Here is a 20,044-nt window from a genome sequence, read left to right on the forward strand (position 1 = left end):
ATGAGATAGAATAGGAAGGGAGGATGGAAGTGGCTTTGCATGACTGGGTACAGGATTGGGGGAGGGAGAAGTCGTGGATGACTTGTGTGACAGGTGACAAAAGATCAAGGAGTGGTCTGATTTCAATGCCTGGCCTTGGCTTTAGGGTCGCAGAGTTTGAGGAGCGCTGATTTCCCAGAGGAAAGAGAAGGCTGAAGGCACCAAAATGGGACGCCTAGCTGGGGCTCAAAGTTGGAGAAAGGACAGGTGCATCATCTGCAGGGAAGAGGGGAGAATCCATTGCAGTGAGAACCTTACAGTGGAAAAGAATGTGTGTCTGACATAGGGCAAGGGCAAGGTGCTGCAACAGGAAACAAAAAGGGCTTAGACAAAGAGGGAAAAGTTCAACTCACAGAGTCTGTGGGAGACACCAGTCTTTGACAAGACACTATCTTGTCTTTGGGTGATGGGATCATATGAACTTTAATGGTTTTCCATATCTTTATTGATAGTATATGATTTTCTTAAAATGAATGAGTTACTTGTATAACTTTGGAAAATGTCACTAAAAGTATTTGAGGAAAGGATATCACATAAGGAAGATTGAAGACAGAAACGATTATTGGGAATTTAGTGACTGCCTTTGTAGATTTATTCCATCATCTCAAATAAAACTACCTAGAGGCAAAACATAAATAAACTACCACTCCAGTCTAACTTTATTGTTCATTCCGTATTTATTGAATGTCTACCATGTGCCAGGCACTGTTCCAGGCATCAGTGAGTCAAATCAATTTACAGTCCTCCTAATGGCACATATCAGTAACACCCAGTAGCACTTCGTAGTCATTGGAATAAAAGATGGAAGTAATAGACATAAAAGCATTTTGACAAGTTGTTAGCCTATATAATCTAAACAGAGCCAGAGTCAAGAACATAAATCTTCCTGTTTTTAAATTTTGTTTGGATGTTAGGAGCACTGGCGATTTAGCTTGGAGATGCATTCAGGCACAGCAGATGTTGGATATCCAGACAATCCTTGTTTTAGTACCTTCATCGTTATATTTCTGTTTCATGCTGAGACTAAGTGTCCAGGTGCACTTGAGAGAGGCTGGATATGGTATGAAGCATAAAGGTACCAACCTGGGGAGTTTGGGATGGGAGGGAGGGAATGGCTCAGGAGATTGAAAAGGTTCCTGAAACCTCTTTTGGAAAGAGGACATGAGGGTACAGATCTCTGTCAACATCCCGGGAGTTGTACAGTGTGAGACAGGGAGAATGAGGAAACCTAGGTTGGAGTCCAGTGGTCCCTAAGCTCTTGCCTCATCTGTCAGAAAAGAAGTTTGAGCTGCATCCGTGTAACCTCTTTTAATCATGAATTCTTTATTTTTAACAACCAAAAAATTGAGGCCTGGGACCCCCCTCTTTGTACCGCTATCCTGACTGTGAGCTCAGAAGTACTTTTGGGGACCTTTATATTTTATTCATGGAAACTCTGAACATAAGAAAAGAACAGACTTACGGGGAAAGCCATTTTTCAGTTTGGGCTGTGTTTGGAATTGTGGGCCCCTACAAAGTCCACAGGCTTGGTTGGTCTGGAACAAGGAGATCTGGAACTGTCCATCTGAGATCTGTCCTACTTTGTAATACTGATTCAAACACACACACGTCTATTCCAACCTGCCCTCTGAACCCTTAAGGAGGAAATGAACCATTCTAGAGTCTGCCTGTCTAAGCTATGTCAGATGTATTCTACATACGTGAGGATGAAGAAGCTTGTATTTGTTCTTTTTTTTTTTTAATCTTTTCCAACACCTTTATTGCAATTGGAGCTTGTTTACACAACTTCAGTGTTCAGAGTGGTTGCTTAAATGCTGTTTTGGGGTTGCTATCAAGAGCTTGTTAATTCCTCTTTTCTGCATTTGACATCTGTGTTGAATATCAGTTTTCAGAGGGAACTAATGAATGTGATGGCAGGTGCCTTTAATTATAGAATCATAGCAACGAGAGACAGAGTAGATGGAAGACTTTGCCTTTCTCTCTGAAAAACAGGAGCATTCAAGTTCACCTTGCTCACCCAGTTGTCATGGATGAGAAATGTGATTGCCACACTGAATACAAATATAAATACCTGCAAATTAAATGCTAAGTAGTCAAAGTGGCAGTAATTTGACTTATAAAAGAGGTGTTCTTAATTTGTTTATTTTCCATAAATATGTCTCCCAGAAGTAGCCATTACCACTGTAGTAAGAGCAACAATAACAACCATAAAGCCACAGCAGACACTGCCTTTGATTGAGTTCTTTCATACGCCTAGAACTTTCCTTACATGTCAGTGAATCTGCGTCACATCCACACAAGGTGGGTGAGCAGCCCAGGATTGCAAGGGTGATTAATAGCACTGGTGAAATGTGAGCCAGATTCAGCTGACTTCCCTGGCTTTCCAGGGTAGCTGCCTGTCTGGCCAAGCTGGAAGTCTGAGTACCATCTGGGGTCAGCTTCCTGGAGGAGGCACCCTTCCTGGAGGAGCTGGGTGAGTTGCTCCCGTGGAAGCCTGGGAGAAAGAGCTCTGGTGCTGTGTTCACGGGGTCTCAGCCAGAGCTGTGCATTAGGGTTGTCCAGGGATTCGGTGAGGCTCCACAAGGTGCCAATAGAATGTACGCACCTCGAGGAGGCAGTGTGCGCTCATGTAGTCCCTGCCGCAATAGCGAGCAACACTTACTGCAGACCAACTGGATTCCGGAAGACAGGGCCCATACATGGGTCTTTTTAAAATATAGAATATTAGTGGGGGAGGTTGAGCACTACTACTTTAGAGACTTTCTCCATGGATCCTGGCAGAAATGGAATGATGAGGCTTCCCTCAGCAATAACCTGTTGGCGCGTACAGCTGAGAGAGCCTGATCTTGTTTGGGTCTTAGAGCTAGGTTCCCGTCCCGGTTTGTTCTGTGCCAGGCTGTGTGACCTTGCACAAATTACTTACTCTGTCAGAGCCTGTCTCCTCAGCTACTGTGTTTACTTTCTAGGGAATAATTTACAAAAAAAAAAAAAAAAATCCACACAAACTACTTCCTGTCTGCCCAACGCTGGTAAACAATGCTATCACCAGATCAATTAAGGGAAAGGAAAATGTAGTTTCCGTAAGCTTCGTGTAGCTTTGCACAGGACTTCAGATTGAACTGAATAGATAGCGAAGCCCCCTTTGTGCAAAAAAATAAGAAAGTTGATGTGCTGTTGCTCTGTTGCTTTTCCCCACCCCCTCTCGAAAGGCCATGGTCTTAATGTGGTGGCCCGAAGCTGGCACACCCTCAGGGGCTGCCTTACATGTAGCTTTCCGGTCATTTGTTCAAAGGCCTTTGACACTGAAGACCAAAAGATACAGTTGGAGATGCTACTGTTGGCAGTTTAATTGGTGTTTTTCACGGAGTAGACGCACAGTTTCTGTCTGGGCAGAGTGAGACTGGAAGTGGGGCAGTTAGGCAGCCAGTGCATGTAGAAAAAAGGAAAGAGACCAGGCTAAGGGTATTCTCTTGGCAAGTGATTTTTCCATTTTTAAATAAATATTTTCTTAAATTTTACAGAAGTTGACACAACTTAAGGGTGTTTTTATGGTATAATTGCAGGATCCGTAAGAGGAATATAAGTAAAATACCCTATAAAGACCAGTTTCCTAATTTGTACTTAAAAGGAGCAAAATAAATATTGCTACTTTATTTACAATGAGTTAAGAAAACGTTAAATATCCACATAAAAGGCAGCGAAGAAAGAGTCCCAGGCAAGGCGTGTTAGGGACTTTATCAACTAGTGCCTAAAAATGCTTTCCCTGCAAAGCTACAAATAGCAAAATTTGGTTTGTTTTCTGGCCCGTGAGAATCCTGTGCCAACCTAATTGGTTGTTGCACTTGAATGAGAGCTAATAAACTGTTTGACTTTTGTAATTAAACTTAAGAACCTGATCGAAGGGGATTTTAACTGAAAATGTACTTTAAGTTAATCTACTTAAGAGGAATTATCTGTTTCTTGTTAGCAAAATCCCAAGACTATTTCTGCCTTTATACCTGATGGCTTCTATGGGTCCAGCCACGAAGCTTGCAGGGATGTGAAACCTGCAGAAAATTATTTGGGCAAACTGAGAAGCAGAACAACCAGAAATTTAGGTCTTGACTCTTTATATTAATTATTGGCAAAGTGAAGGGGCATGATTTTGGTTGCTAGTGTTGTCATTACTGTTTTTCTGTTTTGATTTGTCTTGGAAAATCATCAATTTCATCTTACTCAAGTTTGAGAATTCATTATTTGAGTATTTAAAAAGACACCAGCATAAATGCAGATTAAGAAATTTTGAAAATTTTTAAATTTGAAAATAAATTCGTAATTTTTTTGTTTTGTTTTGTTTTAGTAAATTAAATCATTTAAGGTAAATTTCTCAATATTGATTTTACCAAGCTCCATGTCTTTCTTATATTAGGGTCATATATAAATTATTATCACTGGAGTCCTGTGTGCCTCCAAAGTTATTCAAGGTGACATTTATAAATGAATCTGAAATGTGTTAGATTACATTTTTGACCCAAATTTTTTAACAATGCATTGAGTGTTCAAAAATGATAATGTGTGTGTGCTTCTGTTTTTTTTTTAATTTAATACTATATTCTGTGATTTCTCAAGATGATAAGTAGATATTACAGAACTAAAAGCAGTAATAAAAATCAGTTTCTCCAAAAACTAAGTTATGTTTCCATTCATGCTCAAAGGAGAACAATGAAGTAGAAGTCAAAGGCAGAAGTGCGCTGTACTGTTCGTGAGTTTGTCTTCAGCCTGGGTCATGGTAAGGAGGAGGACTGTGTTTGAACTGCCTCCTGCTTGGAGATGGGAGGACAAGGACAGTGCGAGGAGCTGACGCCGTAGTCGTCAGAAGGAAATGGCCGAGTCTGGGGGCAGTTGTGTAGAAAGCTCTTTTCACTTGGAGATACACGAAGCCAAGTGAAATTTGGAGCGAGGCATCCAGGTGCTTTCTCGGATCCCCGTACGTGTGTGTGTGCAGTTAGAGACAAGGCCCAGGGAGGTAACAGGATTTATCCAAGGTCTCCTTCCCCTGCCACCCCCACCCGGCCCCTTGGGATCTCACACCGCTCACCACCACCCCCCAACTAGGACTGTGCCCGTTCCTGGTTCTTGCAAGACTCCTGCACAACCGGGGGTTGGTTTATAAACAACTGATTGATTTGGGAGGTCTCTGAGCTGCCCTAGGTAATCACCCCTCTCCCAATCCCCACCCTAGTGTTTGCAGTTTTATGGGACTTTCTGGGCGTCACTAGGCGGGGGCGGGGACGGCAGGTGTAGTCATGCAGGGATGCATCTCAGCCCCAGATCCTGGCACTTTCCACACAGTTTTTCTGCCTCTGCGACTTTTACTGTGGAGTTCCTGTTTGAGGGAACGGCTTGTTTTTGATGTAAAATGACCCCATTTTAACTTGGGAATCTGACTTCAGCCTTGCTTGCCTGATCAGAAATGCTTTCTTTTCTTCACAGCCAGCCAGGACAGGAAAAATCAGGTCCCTGTGCTGTTTTTGAAAATACAAAATGAAACACTCCTTTTTTTCTTTTTTTAAGGGGAAGAAATAAAGGGCTGGCTTTAAATGGAAAGAATGACAGTTGGAATGAATGCATGTTTATCCATGTATTCGCTTTAGAGTGAATATTATCCTTGTATGATCCTTTTCCACGTTACTGAAAGTGGAAGACACTTTGAGTTCTTAGCCAAGACTTTTGCAAGTAAAATGCTATTTGTTCAATTAATACTTTTTTTGTACATTCCTGTAAACCTAATGGAAAAATTAGTTGTCTTTTTGTGCTATTTTTAAGAAGCAATCCATGTAAATTCAGGATTGTAAGATTTCTTTTAATTTATATTTGCAATCAACTTTTGCAGTATGGTGTTTCCTCTTAACTCACCAGGGCCATTGCTTGAAGTTTTCTCTCTTTTCTGAGGCCGTAATACTAAGGAAGCAAACAAAACAAAACAAAACAAAACAAGCAAACAAAAACCTTCCTTGATACAGACTCCGCTGGCTGGTTGGTGGATCAGACACGTTACCCTGTGAGGTTAAGGCTGAGCTTTCACCCCTGGTTCAGGCCGTGCCAGCGTTTGGACTGTTAATATTTATGACCTTGGGCTTCAGGTTAGACACCTCCTACCCCCATCACATCTACTCTAACCACATGTGTGGATAAGACTTTGGGGTGTTTGGGTGCTGGATGCCTGGCCCTTGGTCCCCGGGAATCAATTGCGTTTGTGTTGATTGTCATGGTGCACCTGTTTCACTTGGACATTTTAAAACAAGCTGTAACTTTGGAATGAAATGATTGGAGGAAAGGGGCTGTGACCTGTACCAAATGCAGGGGAAAACTTGGGCTGCTTAGTACTCTCTGATTTTAGAAAGGAAGGAAACTTTGCAGCAGGCAGCTCTGAGAAAGTTGTAGCAGGAAGCACCGCAGAGCCTTTGGTGGGATTGGGCTGTACCTCTGGAGCTTCAGGCAGATCTCACTCCATCGTCAACACTGTGATTGCAGTGTTCATTTAGAACAATCTTGAGCTTTCTGTGATGGCGTAGAGTAGCCAAACCTTTCCCCCACTTAACCAGTGACTTTTTTTTAGTTCAGGAGCTAGAAAGCAGCGTTCAGAATGACAGCGTTTTCTAACTGGAAGTCATCATGTGTGCACCTTCTGCACTGATCATTTGAATATCTCAACAGGTACTGGCACTCGTCCTGCCCACCATTACGTTTTTATTGAAGCACCAAGATCTTAACGCTGACTCTCAGTGGATGGGAAACATGCCAGTTAACACATGTAAACACCTGAGTTTACTCAAGTGCTGTGCTTAACGGGTCTGTGATCCTCACTGCCTTAGTGAATGTGCAGGTCTGTCTTACAAAGACACATTAGCAAGCGTCACTCAGAACAATCCCATATGCGCCCCCAGCGCAGTTCTCAGCCCTCCGCAAGCCGTCAGTCAGCTGTGCGCACACACAGGGAGGCTGCACACAGTTCTGTGTGTGCTTGTTTCATGCTTAAATACACGCCCGACATCTGACGAAGCCTTGCTTCAGATGAGGTTCAAACACACAGAACCGAAGGCTGGTCTATACCTGGTGAAGTCTGGAGGCCCGAGATGTGCTCTGCAGCCCCCTAGGAAGCCTGAGCTTCAGAGCGCGGTGCTGCCTCTGAACCTGAGAGCTGCTCTGGGTCCTCCCTAGAAACCAAGGAGGAAGGAGAAGCGAGAACCAGCTCGCAGCTGCTGTCAAACATGACCTTCATCCCACCGGCCGACCAGGCGCTTCCATGGCTGGCTTTCTCCACCTCTTCAAAAACGTGGAAGGAGAGTCTCTCAGGGAGTTCATGTGAAGGACGCAGGTACTGAGGAATGGCAACGGCAGGCTGGGCCCCTCCCTCCCTGCCTCCTTCCCAGTCCTCCCTGGGCACTCTGCTGGCCTGTGGCACCATTCTGTCAATGGACTTTGGCTTCTGGCCTGGGCTGTGCTGTGCTTGGCTGCAGGGGCTTAACTCACAGAGCGGCAAGGAATAGTCCACCAGGCATCTGTTTCCCAGTTATCTGCACACCTTTTTTTTTTTTTAAAAAAAAAAACTTTTATAGAATAAGGTTTTGAGCTAGGCAGAACTTTTGGGATCATTGAGTTCCACATTGTATTTGGTTCTATTTTATCTGATTATGTATCTATTAAAGTGAAATTATCTAAGGATATTTCAGAAAATTCCTAGAAGAATAAGATTATTTTGATACAACAAAATTTGAAATCAGTGCATTCAAAAATACATCCCCCAAGCTTTTTGAGGGCACTCCATATGCATAGATTTCAAAATGGTTTTGCACTAAAATAAACTTACTTTTCAGTTTCATGTTTCCCCATGAACTTTGGGGAAGTACCCTGGTATGTTTCATTTTCCAGACAAAAACATAAAAAGTACTTCCAGTCTAAGCAAATAAAAAAGTAAAAAAGTTAAGCTGCTGATTAAGGGCCATTATTGTAATTCTTCCTCTGAAGAATGAGATTATTTTGTGGGTATTAAATTTCAAGAATTTTTTTTTTTGGCATGGAGCATTTTCTTCACCATAATAGTAAAGGAAAAAACACCTTTTTACATACACAGTATATATTAGTGTATGCATGTTCCTGTCCTAATTAAATGGCATGTGTAGTCTGACAATAGCAAAAGCTTTTAGAATCTCAAATCCCTAAATCTCAAGAAAGTAGAGGGCTGTACCAACACATGGTGAGAGTTTGTCCCATGTCCTTGGTCACTGGATTTAGCTGTGTTAAGCTGTGAGTGTAAGCAATCCTGTATCGCTCAGTCCTCGACACACCCTCTTTATAGGAAAGCAGGCACGTGCTTCACCTTTTCTAAAAAGCGTAATAAAAAGCACATCCTGTGGCACAACCCCGCCAGCACCTGGAAGATACCCAAGTCTCAAGGGGGGGGAGGGGACTCACCTGAAGCTTTGTTGTCACATTGAGGACGCGTCTGCTTGGCCCAAAGCAATGGTGGCATCCCCCTAGTTGGACAGGAAAAGTCCCCCTCTTACTTAGCTAGACACCGGGAGGCCAGTGAAACCATCGCCAGCGGCTGTTTGTTTCGCTGGCAGGTTCATGGCCACGGCAGAAGTGGCCTTCCCCCAGGTGGATGACTCCCTCATGTTAGTGTGGCGGTCGGTTGGCTATTTAATAAAGCCATTTACAAGAGTCCCTGAAGTGTGTGGTCTGCGTTCCCACGATGTGTCACTGCTGCCGCCAAGTGACAGATCTGAAAAATCAGCAAATGCTAGCCAAAACCAAAGTGTCCACTCTCCTCCTGGACAAAGATAGTGTCTTCTCCCTGCCTGCTTGGGGCCGGACCCTGTGGGCATCACTCTGCATTCCTGGCTTCTGGGAAAAGGACTGTAGAGATGCTGAGAGATTCCCATCAGTGAACGGGAGATAATCTGAGTTTTAGGGTTGCAGGGTTGTGTGTGTGTGTGGTTGGTTTGTGGGATTTTTGTTGTTGTTGTTGTTGTCAACCTATTTAGTTCCTTCCCTGTCATCTCACACAAAAATCATCTCAGAGGGAAATTCTTCATTTTCAAAAAAAAAAAAAATCCATCCATCACACCATGAACTTGTAAGTGCGGGAACACATAAGTCCTTGGGATGCATGAACACTGTTCTCTTTAGCAAGCCCATTCTTGAATGGGGCTAAGAGCTTTTCAATTGCTGTGACATTTTCAGCCGGGGAAGGGGGAGTTGCTGCAGAGCAATGTTTTACAGGCAATTACTTTATATGATCAATGGAGCAATTCCCCTTCCAGAATGGAACCAAAGCGATCAAGTTAAATCATTAAAGAGAGAAAGAGAGCGCGGGAGAAAGGATTCATCTCATTAGCAGGTGCCAGTGCTGCAAGCTCCGTGGCGGCTGCCACACAATGTCACTGGCCCTTTAAGACAATGACTGTGCCTCCCCCCTTGTCCCCCACTCTCTCCCGCCCCCCCCCCCACCGCCCCTGGAGCTGTTGACAGGTCTGAACCTCCGGAGTGGCCCATTGTGGCCGCAGTAGGAGGCACCTGCAGAAAATGTGCCAAAACTAGGCAGGGAGCAAGAGCTTTTCAATAAGCTCCGCAGCTGGAGCAGAGAAGCAACACTAAACAAGCAGGCTGGGACCAGGCATGTGATGGGAAAAGGGGTCAGAACCAGACACCTCCCATAGTCTTTCTGAGCACTGTGCCGTTCCATTTGCTGACACCGCCTCCCCGGCTCCTCTCTATTTGCTTAATATGCTGAGGTATTTAGCCTAAAAGCACTAAATGCTTCATCACGATGAGCCATTCGCCCCCCTTCGCCATTTACTGTGATTAAGGTTGTTTTCCAGGATTTTCCCTCTCTTGCTGCCCCAAACCAAGACTGCCGGCTTAACACTGCCCTTTCCTGTGCCTGTCACTGGCGTCATCCACACTGCATGCTGCCTTGCTTGGCGTTTACCCATCTTCAATTCAGGGATGGAACACAACTCACCAGATGGGTGGAGGACCGGCTGCCTCTGGAACACACGTTCCACCTGCTTTAAGCACAACAGCCTGGAAGGTGCCTCCTTGCATTTATTGTGCACCTACTGTATGCCAACCCCTAGTGGCTGCCAAGGCTGCTGGAAAAGCCCTTCTCACTGTTTAGGCTCTGCCACAGGGGCAGATAGCTCCTTCTGCACTCATGTACTTGTAACTAAAGTCCTTTATAAGAATAAGCCAGAGCCAATAGAGGAGGATAGGGAAAGGGGACCTGGCATATGCTGGCATGTCTTCCAGAGGGGGCCAGGGGGCACATTCTCTAGGGTCTGCAAGAGGTGAGAGCCTGATGTAGTCACCCCTGACTTATGTTGATACAACACTTTCAAGTTTCCATGACATTTCTGTCTGTTTCTCTTTCACTCGATGCAGTAAGGCATCATTATCTGTGTCTCAGCCAGGAACAGCGGTGACCAGGACTCAGCACCCTGTCCAGAGCCAGCGACAAAGCTAAACCTTCGCCACCCCTGCTCTGCCCAGGGCTGCCTCTTGTAAGCCTGACCATTGGGCACGACTGAGAGCTGCAAGGGCGCTGCGGGAAGGGGCACAGCAACGCCTCCCCATAAAAACTCTTTTCCCTTCTCACAGATGGAGAGTGTCGGCGTGTACAGCCTGTGCGGGTGTAAAGCCAGAAGCAAGATGAAGTGTGATTCAAAGTGGGAGGTCACCGCTTCAGGTAGGGAAAGAGCCCCTGTGTATAAGTACCGAGCTGGGCTCTGAAATCACTCCTCTGAGAGCCCCTGGTCCTCCTGCGAGGACTTGCCTGTCCGCTAAGATGCTCCCCAGACTGCTGCTGCAGAACTGCCTGATGGGAGTGCCCACAATGCAGGAAGAGGGTTGGGAGGTAGCCTGCTTCAGAGGCCGGAAGCCTGGCCTGGCGAGCAGCCGCACTCACAAGGGACTGCAACCTGCTGGGCTCCTGCTGTCTCTCTGCTCTGCTCTGGTGGCCCTGGGTGCTTATTGGGGTTTGGGCCCCCATACAAAGGCAGAAAGTGATGGGTGCTGCTCCTCTGAGCTTGTTTATGCTTTAATGAGCCTCTCCTCTTCTCAGAGGACTGGTCCTCTTCCTCCTCCTCCCTTGGTGCCTCCCTCCCGTTCTGGAGAAAACAAGTGGACTATTCATGTTCAAAAGAGCCAGAAGGGAGGGGGAGATGCCACCGACAGACTCCATTGAAAACCACTGGCTGTTCATTTACATTCACACTTTTAAAAAATGTTAACTAATGATGTTAAACGGTTTGCCAAAGGTCCTGGCAGGTCAGTTGTAGAAGTGTCATTTCTGCCTAATTAGGGCTCTTGTGGCTGCCCGGGGGAGCCCCCCAGTGCAACTGGTGACAAGCAGAGAGCTGACAGCTTCAATTGGTGCCAGTAGGAAGGTTGGGCCGGTCATGTTTTCCAACTCAGCCAGGTGTTTGCTGAATGGGGAGGGGGCTTGGAGAGATCTGAGCGCCTCTACAATGTTTTTTTTTTTTTCCTCAAGCTCCCCACCTCCCCTGGCAAAGTCCTTCCCCTTTTGCCTGTCTTGTCTTGTGTCAAGGTCAAGAATGGACTTTGCTAAGTCAGCAGTTTGGGTTATCTCAGGGAGGTCATTAGCAATCGCCAGTCCAGACAATTCAAGTGGTCTCAGAACCCAGATGCTGATTTTTTTTTTATTCTAAAAATCAGAGCATCAGAGGGGGTAAATAAAGGAGAACGTTTAGCTTTAAGATGACAGTAGGCAGAAAACAAAGTGATAGAACCTTCCAGAAACTTCTAAGTAGCCATCAATGTGTTACACTTCAGAAGACAGTCATTACAGCAGACTTGCTTAAGAGAAGACAGCGTAGCAACCTGTTCACCATTGCAGTATTTGAGAGAAGAAAAAAAAATCTTACTGTGTTCAGTGAGGTATATGCTATCTGTCAGACCTAATGGGTGCTCAGTAAATAATTTATTGTTTGATTTGATGTTTTTCAGGGGAAAAATTATTGTCTGAGACACAAAGAGTGACTGATAGAGTTCCTGCTATTTTCCAGGCCTGCCTTAGCTGTTGCTACGATGCTTTGAATTTCTCCGTTGATTGTAAAGCACTTACTAGGTTGGAAACCCACATTATGGATTAATAGGATTATCTTGTTCTCCGCTTTCTTTTATTTGAAACACAAGTTAAAATAAGTCAAGATCCACTGTGCCCAGCAAGCCCCGAGGCAGCCCAAGAGCCACAATGAAGCCATTCACATCCAGAACTTGGATTTCATGCACTGGTTGACCCAGCAGCATGGCAGCCCTCCCTGGCTGGCCCAGGAGTGAACACACGCAAACACATGTGCATGTGCAAGAACCCAAAAGCAGGTCTGAGAGATGAGGAAGGGCAAGGGCATTTGAGGGTCGTTGCTGTGTTAAAGAGGAAAAAATGAACTAGAAAAACAAGGTGTATGTCAGGGAAGTGTAAGGCCAGATCTGAAGAGTCGGTTCTGGGAAGGAGGGGATGTGTAAAGTGAAGGCCATCCAGCTCCTGTTACCACCAGCTGTTTTCTCTCATTCAGGATAGTAAATGTGGGGGCCAGAGAGATTGCTCATGCCTGCTGGTTTACTCAAAAGGGTGTTATGAAGATTAAATGAGACAGTGTATAGGAATACACCTAGAACGATACCTAGCATTTACCCGGGGTCTCTAGTATCAGGAACCCCCATGTGATTCTGTGGTGTGGAGTAATTTTCTGTCTGCTGATGGGTATACTTCCAAGTGCAACCTGAACCTGGAGACTTGAGAGCCTGCATGACACATACCCAAGATACATTTGAGCATAGAGAATGAGCAGAATTCGCTCACAGATGACCTGTGTGCTAATTGATGGAGACATCCTTCCCATAGTGCAGCTGAGTGTCCCAAACCATCCGCCCCCAGGGACCTCTTCTGTCACTAACTGCCTGAAGGGTGCACTGTGCATTGTGGTCCTGTCTTTGTTCACTTCTTTGATGCCACAGTGCGTGTTCATTATCCTCCTCGTCGTGACCTCTTGCTGCTCCCATCGACGGTCGTGCATGGTGTATTGCACACACTCTGCTTCCAGCTGTAGTTCTGAGCCCTAGCCCCCACACCTCCTTCTCTGTGTCCTGACCCAAAAAGCTGCAGATGCAGCCGTGTGCCTTTGAGGATGAACCTCTGTCCTGTGCGTCTTTTGGGTGCCAGAAAGTGGCCCCTGAGGCTCTTCCGTATGGTTTGGAGAGAGATGAGTGGTAAAGAAAATGTGTGGCCCTGTAGTCAACCTGGAAAAGTTAGCCGCCGAATTCCTAAAAGTGAAGGCCTGCCGACAGGGAGGACCCTGTGGATTGCAGTCAGCCTCTGTTTTGTGGCATCCACATCTGGCCACATGTCCCTTCATGGGGAGGTGACACACTGAGACATGTGTCTGCAGGGGATTTGTGCTTGACAGCTCCCAGGCTGTACTTGACACAAACCTGGACAGTGTCCCTGCACACCTCGGCTGTGGGCGCTGTCTGTTTCCAGACCTCCAGCCTGTGCAGCATGGTCCTGTACTGAATTCTGCAGGTGATTCGATCACAGTGGTAAGCATTTGTGTTTCTAAACATGGAAAAGGTATAGTCAAAAATACAAGGCAATAGGAATTTTTGAGCTCCACTGTATGGGACCATTGACTCCACTGGCTCCATTGTATGTCATGGTAGACATGGTCCACCATCCTGGTCATTCTGTGACCTGTAACTCACCCATCACAGTGGCAACCCTTCCACAGTGAAATTCTGTTTGGTTGAAATGACTTTGTAGCTTCTAAAAGGCTGATCTGATTTTGTTACTTTTTTTTTTTTTGCGACATTTGTTTTTGGTATCCCAAGTTTAGTCATGGGTTCTCTTTGACCTTGAACTCTTAAAACCCTGGCTATGCTGATCTGCTAGCAGTTGTTTGAACCCACTAGAATATTTGTTGCCTGGATGGAGCAGCCTCTGTCCTTGAAACGAGTGTCCTTTTCCCCCTTTTTTTCTTCCGGCAAACACCTGTTCCTGCGGAAGCCTCACCGCCACATCAAACCCTGTGCACTCAACTGACACCTCCCAAGTTTCAATGACTTGGCTTGCATTCATGCCCTTACTGAACTTTATGTTCATCTCAGTGAGAGGAGTGGCAGCAGCAACAGCAGTAGTGGAACTGCTACTACAAGCAGCAGTCATGATATTTCCCTTTTATGGACACCTTCTGGGTATCTCTGTCACTTTAAGCCAGAGGTGCTTATTCTACAAAGAGAATCCTGAAGCTCAGGTTGTATGTGTGGTGGAGCCAGAACCTGAACACCAGGGTGGCTTAAGTTCACATGACTGACCGTTCTCAATACAGACGCACCCACACAGGACACCTCCCGTTGTAAATGGCCACCTTGCTGAGAGAGAGGCACAGTTTGGTTTAGTGGTACGTTCCCTGTGCCTGCTAGCAGTCTTGTGCTCTCATGCCTGTGCAGGGACTCAGTGTTGAATGAGTGGAATTGAGCTCTGAGTGTTTCTATATATGTACATGGGTCTACATTTGCTCTCCCTGTTTCTCCTGCTCTTTTTTTTTTAAGATTTATTTATTTTTATTGGAAAGTCAGATATACAGAGAGGGAGATCTGCCATTCGCTGATTTACTCCCCAAATGGCTGCAACAGCTGGAGCTGAGCCGATCCCAAGCCAGGAGCCAGGAGCCTCTTCTGCATCTCCCATGTGTGTGCAGTGTCTCAAGGCTTTGGGCCGTCTTTGATTACTTTCCCAGGCCACAAGCAGGGAGCTGGATGGGAAATGGGGCCACTGGGATTAGAACTGGTGCCCAGATGGGATCCTGGCACTTGCAAAGAAAGGACTTTAGCCACTAGGCTACCACACCAGGCTTTCTCCTACTATGTATATCTATATGAATATACCAAGATATTTCACAAAGTTTATAAAAATTGGAATTAAAATGTTTCAATCAAAAATATTTTTAAATCCCTGCATAGCTTTTGTCATAATTGATTTTCATGACTTTTTTGAAGGACTTTTGAAGGCCTATGGATTTCAAAATGTTTTGTACCAATATAAACATTTCAAGTGTGTATATATGTATGTATTTCATTTGTTTGAGAGAGAGGGAGAGAGACTCAAAATGTGCTGATTTACTCTCCACATGTTGACAGTACCATGGTTGCACTGGGCCAAAGCTGGGAGCAATCAAGGCCTCTGCATGCATGGCAGGAGCTCAGCACTTGAGCCGTCCTTGCTGCCTGCTGGTGTCTGGGTCAGCAGGATCGGGAGCCAGAGCCAGGAAGTGTGCCAGGTATTGTGATGTGGGACGCAGGCTTCCGGCTGTTAGGCTGTTGTTCTGCTGCCTCCTGTGTATGTACAACGTATGCATGGTCATACACACACACTCAAGTCATGGGTACACATCTTATGGTATTCTCAGCTCTTCATTCGGCACTAACCTTGTCTCGTTATTGTATGTTTTTTGGTCTGCATGTTCTGGAAGATAGACCTCCTCCCGAGATTCTGTCATTGCACCATGTGGCCAAGTCATTAGCAGAGGTTCAGGTCATTGAGCATTCTCCTTCTGCGTTCTCAGCTGCAGGGACGATGCCTCCCACCTGGTTCAACCTCTTATCCGCATTGTCCAATCCCTGAGCTTGTTGATGGTGCTGAGTGTGGCTTTCAGCACCTGCTACACACACCCACAGGTGCCCTCTTGTCATGGGCTGTGCGTTACACAGATGATGAGACGCGCTCATGATTGTACACTGAGGCCAGGCCTAGCACCCAGCCAAGGCTTTGCTGGAGCTTAGGGGCAGCTGTGAGAGCTGGAGGATGGAGGTTCAGTTGAAGTCAGTTCAGCTTTGGAGTCTGATGTGCAATTGCATCATGTGCATTAGAATCGCTAGTTGACCTTGAATGGGTCACATCTATTTACCCTTTATGAACATGAAATATATTTTAAAATCGGATTCTGGAACATTTTAGAGGATCTGTTTATTTGAAAGGCAAACAGGAGCCTGGAACTCCATCTAGGTCTGCCAGGTAGGACACTCAGGCCATCTTCTGCTGCCTTCCTGGGTGCATTAGCAGGGAGCTAGGTTGGAACCACAGTCTCCAGGATTTGAACCAATGTTCTGATATGGGAGGCTGGCATTGCAAGTGGTAGCTTAGCCCACTCCACCACACTACCAGCCCTGGAATTCTAGCATCTTAAAAGCTGTCAGGTTCTGCTCTCCTTTTCTAAAATAATTCAGTGGCCCTGTGTGAGGCCACCCCGCCTGTCTTACCGGCTGTTCTCTTCCCATTGCTGACTGTTCCTGTTGGTCCTGCCCAACGCTACTCATCTTTTCAGTATTTCTGATGCCTCTGGCTGTCTTACTCCCTCCTACTGCACTATGGCACATGTAGTCTTACCCCTTCCAAACTCTCTGCTTAGCTTGCAGAACTCTGACAGCAAGTGGAGGCCTAAAGGAGAACACGGTACAAATTTTGAGGGTATTTGTGTTACTTTTCACACTGCAGTGGCAGTACAAACTGCAGAGCCCAGTCAACCAGTACTTCTGAAGGAATGGAATGTATTTGACATTTCCTGTCTATTTTTAAAAAATATTTGTAAATATATATGGGCCGTGTGTGTGTGTGTATATTCCATGAAAATGAAAACTTGTGCTTATGCAGAGAAATAATGCTGTGAATTATGTCTTTGTGTGTCCTTGCTGCAGGGTTGCTTGGACGTGTGCCCTGTGTGGTCCCACTTGGTTCCCCGTGTTTGATGCTCTGCTCTCACCATCCGGACATGCTTGCTGCAGTTCCACGTTGCACCTATGGGCCACACCCATCCCATAGGTGGGCCTGCCTCTGCGACTCTGCAGCCCTCCCCACACTGTGTGCAGTGCATGGAATCACAACATTGACACTTGCTGCAAATCCATCTGTTAGAACCCACCCATGGTAGTGGAGAAAGAGGGTGTGGCATGTAGAGTTGGGGTCTCTTCAAGCCACTTTGTTTAGGTCAACCAGGCCTTACAATGTTCTTAAATTATTTTTTTAAAAAGATATATTTATTTTTACTTGAAAGAGTTACAGAGTTGGAAGGACGGAGGTCTTCCATCTTCTGGTATACTCCCCAAATGACAGCAGTGTTAAGCTGGGCCAGGCCAAAGCCAGGAGCCAGGAGCTTCTTCCAGGTCTCCAAAATGGGTGGAAGGACCCAAGGACTTGGGCCAGCCTCCACTGCTTTCCTAGACCATTAAAAGGAGCTGGATTGGAAGTGGAACAGCTGGAACACTAGCCAGCGCCCGTATGGAGTACTGGCGCCGCAGGCAGAGGATCAGTATGCTACTCCACCATGCTAATTAAGTTTGTTAAGTGGGCGAGGAGGTAGGCAGTTGTCCACATGATTATCAAGGAGTGAAGCCCCCACTACAAGCTGGATTTTTCTCCCAGAACTACCAGGTCATGTGACCAATGTTTTCTGCTCATTTACGCTACCCGGTAATATAGAGGGGAGCTCTAATGAAACACACCAAGTTTGGGAATGAATTTTTTCTTTTTTGAATGTATATTCATATGTTTTTATTCTAGTCTTATTTGGGCTTTAGATTTTTTTTTAAGTAACTTCTTGTGTCATTTCAAAGGGGATGCTCAGACATGCATATAATAAAACAGTCAGAATCATACACTGGAGAGATAGGACTGAATGGGAAGCAGGGTTGTATCAAGGGCAAGTCTCACCCACCGACATGTGTCATGAGGTCTTGCCAAGTTTGAAAACACGGCCGCAGCCATGTTCCTAAGCCTGGCAAGAGAACAAGCAAGCATGGATGATCCATGGAGGCCATCCATGGAGAAGGCAGCCATCCCAGCTTGGCCTCCACTGGCTCCCCTGGGGGACTCGGGCACACCTTGAGAGTGAGTTGGGTTTTCTGGGAGTTTGTTTGCCTGAGGCACCAAATAGTCTCTCTCTAGAAGTCCCCAGAGAGTCCAGTGCAACTCTTCTATGGGAGGAGAAAGGAAATTTAGAGCGTAGCCAAGCCATCCATAGCCAGGGGTTCTCCATCTGTGGGCTCAGCCAGCTGCAGGTGGAATATATTCAGTGGGGAAAAATATATATACTAAACATATACTGACTGTGTCTTGCCATTACTCCCTAAACAATACAGAATGACCTTGGTGTGCATTGCGTTGTGAGGAAGCTAGAAGTGGTAAAGTACAGGGGAGGACTGAATGGCTGATATGCCGATACCACAGCCCATTGGACATCAGGGTCCTGTGTACCTGTGGGCTTTAGTACCCTAAGGGCATCCTGAACCCAACTCCTGTGTACACAGAGGGATGGCACTACTTCATGGTGTCTTCTCATTCTGTCCCCATCCTCCTCCCAGCTGAGCGAAACTTGAGCAGACAACACATAAAAGCTCCTTCTGCCTGCCACCTGCGCTGGGTACCTGCAGTGCTGAGGGAGGTAGCAATGGCCCCAATAATGTGGTGGCAGTGGCAGCAATGGTGAGCCTGGCGCTGGCAATGTTGATGACACGTAGTGGCAGTGGCACCAGCATATATGGCACCTGGACCTGCCAGGTGGACAAAGCAGGTTGTAGTGGCAGCAAGCATGGGAGGCAAGTGACCACCAGTGGCCCAGCCTGGGCTCTGGCCAGCAGGAGCTGGGCACAGCGGATGGCTCTCTGGGTGACAAGAAGGCCGGGGGTATTCAATGGAGAGTCCTATCACAAGGAAGCATTTGAGGCTCCTCTGGGGATGACTCCTCACATCACTGGGGGCAGACAGAGCCAAAGACATTGCTCTCTGCTGTTAAAATGACACATCCTTTGCCTTCGGATCTTGTGACCCACAAAGATGTGAGAGACAAGATTCAGAGCCTTTGTCGGGGAACAGCTGACGGGCTGAGTAAGAGCTGTTCCATGTGAGCTGAGTGCTGGAAAGGAGCACACGTTACCTCACTCAACGATTCACTCAACAAACACTCTGGGGCCATTGCTGGGCTCCGGAGACTGTAAGGCCATGACCTTGAGCAAGTTTCATGATTTCCCTAAGCCCCAGTTTCCCCATCTGTGCATGAATATGTCTTCAGGAAGTGACCTCTCCCTGGGTCTTTGGGAAACCATGTAGTGTTTGGTATAGTGCCTGGCACAAGTTACACACCAATAAATGTGAGCCTCGCAAAAAATAATGTAACCCTCCACTAAGCATTAAGTCTTGCTTGTATTTATAATTATTTAAAAGGCGGCAAGAGTTCACCCATCTGCTAGTTTATTCCCCCAAAGCCCAGGACAGCCAGAGCTGGGGCAGCCCAATTCTGGGGGCCAGTAACTCAGTCGGGAATTCCACCTGGGTGGAGCCATCGTCTGCCATCTCCCAGGCTGGGCATCAGCAGGAAGCTGGACTTGGCAAGAGAAGGCTGGGAGTCAAACAGAAATTCTGAAAATGCATGCTGGCATCTGAAGCCATGTTTAACCCTCAGGGTTTTTGCCCACCTTTATGTATGAAATTGTAAAACAGAAAGGGAAATGACCGTATCTGGCCATCTCTTTGTTACCTTATTTTGCTCCATAACAGCTCCTTCTCCACGAGCTTCAAAGTTCCAGTGTAAGGGAAGCAGTTGTACTTAGGACAGCCCATTGCACCTGTGGGTGGCCTAGTCTCAGAATGATCTTAGCCTCTCTGCACATGGCTTTTTACACTTAGATTTCATTTATTCAACAGACTAGTACTGAACACTTCGTCTGTGCCAGGCATAGCAACAAGGTCTGAGGAGATAATGGTGAATGAAGTAGGCTTAGTAGAGTGCCTGGTAAGAGCTAGTAATTTGGTCCAGTTCTCAGACTGTGAGTCTTGCGTTGCTTAATGACAGGGACATGTTCTGTGAACTGCATCGTTAGGCAGTTTCTTCCTTGTCCTGACACTAGATGACCCCGTGTGATGTAGCTTACTGCACACCTGGGCCCCAGAGTGTAG

The 20,044-nt window shown here is 46.2% G+C and overlaps 1 protein-coding gene across 1 annotated transcript in view; it reads left to right on the forward strand.

The window, feature by feature from the left end:
• Window positions 1-20,044, forward strand: part of HSPA12A (heat shock protein family A (Hsp70) member 12A) — a 119,306-nt gene that overhangs the window by 1,978 nt on the left and 97,284 nt on the right. Inside the window, exon 2 of the mRNA XM_040991768.1 lies at window positions 10,681-10,768. Coding sequence (XP_040847702.1) covers window positions 10,681-10,768 — 88 coding nt within the window. The remainder of the gene's footprint in view (window positions 1-10,680; window positions 10,769-20,044) is intronic.

The sequence above is a fragment of the Ochotona curzoniae genome, unplaced genomic scaffold (assembly GCF_017591425.1).
Source record: "Ochotona curzoniae isolate NIBS_2020 unplaced genomic scaffold, NIBS_Ocur_1.0 contig_66, whole genome shotgun sequence".
Lineage (NCBI taxonomy): Eukaryota > Metazoa > Chordata > Mammalia > Lagomorpha > Ochotonidae > Ochotona > Ochotona curzoniae.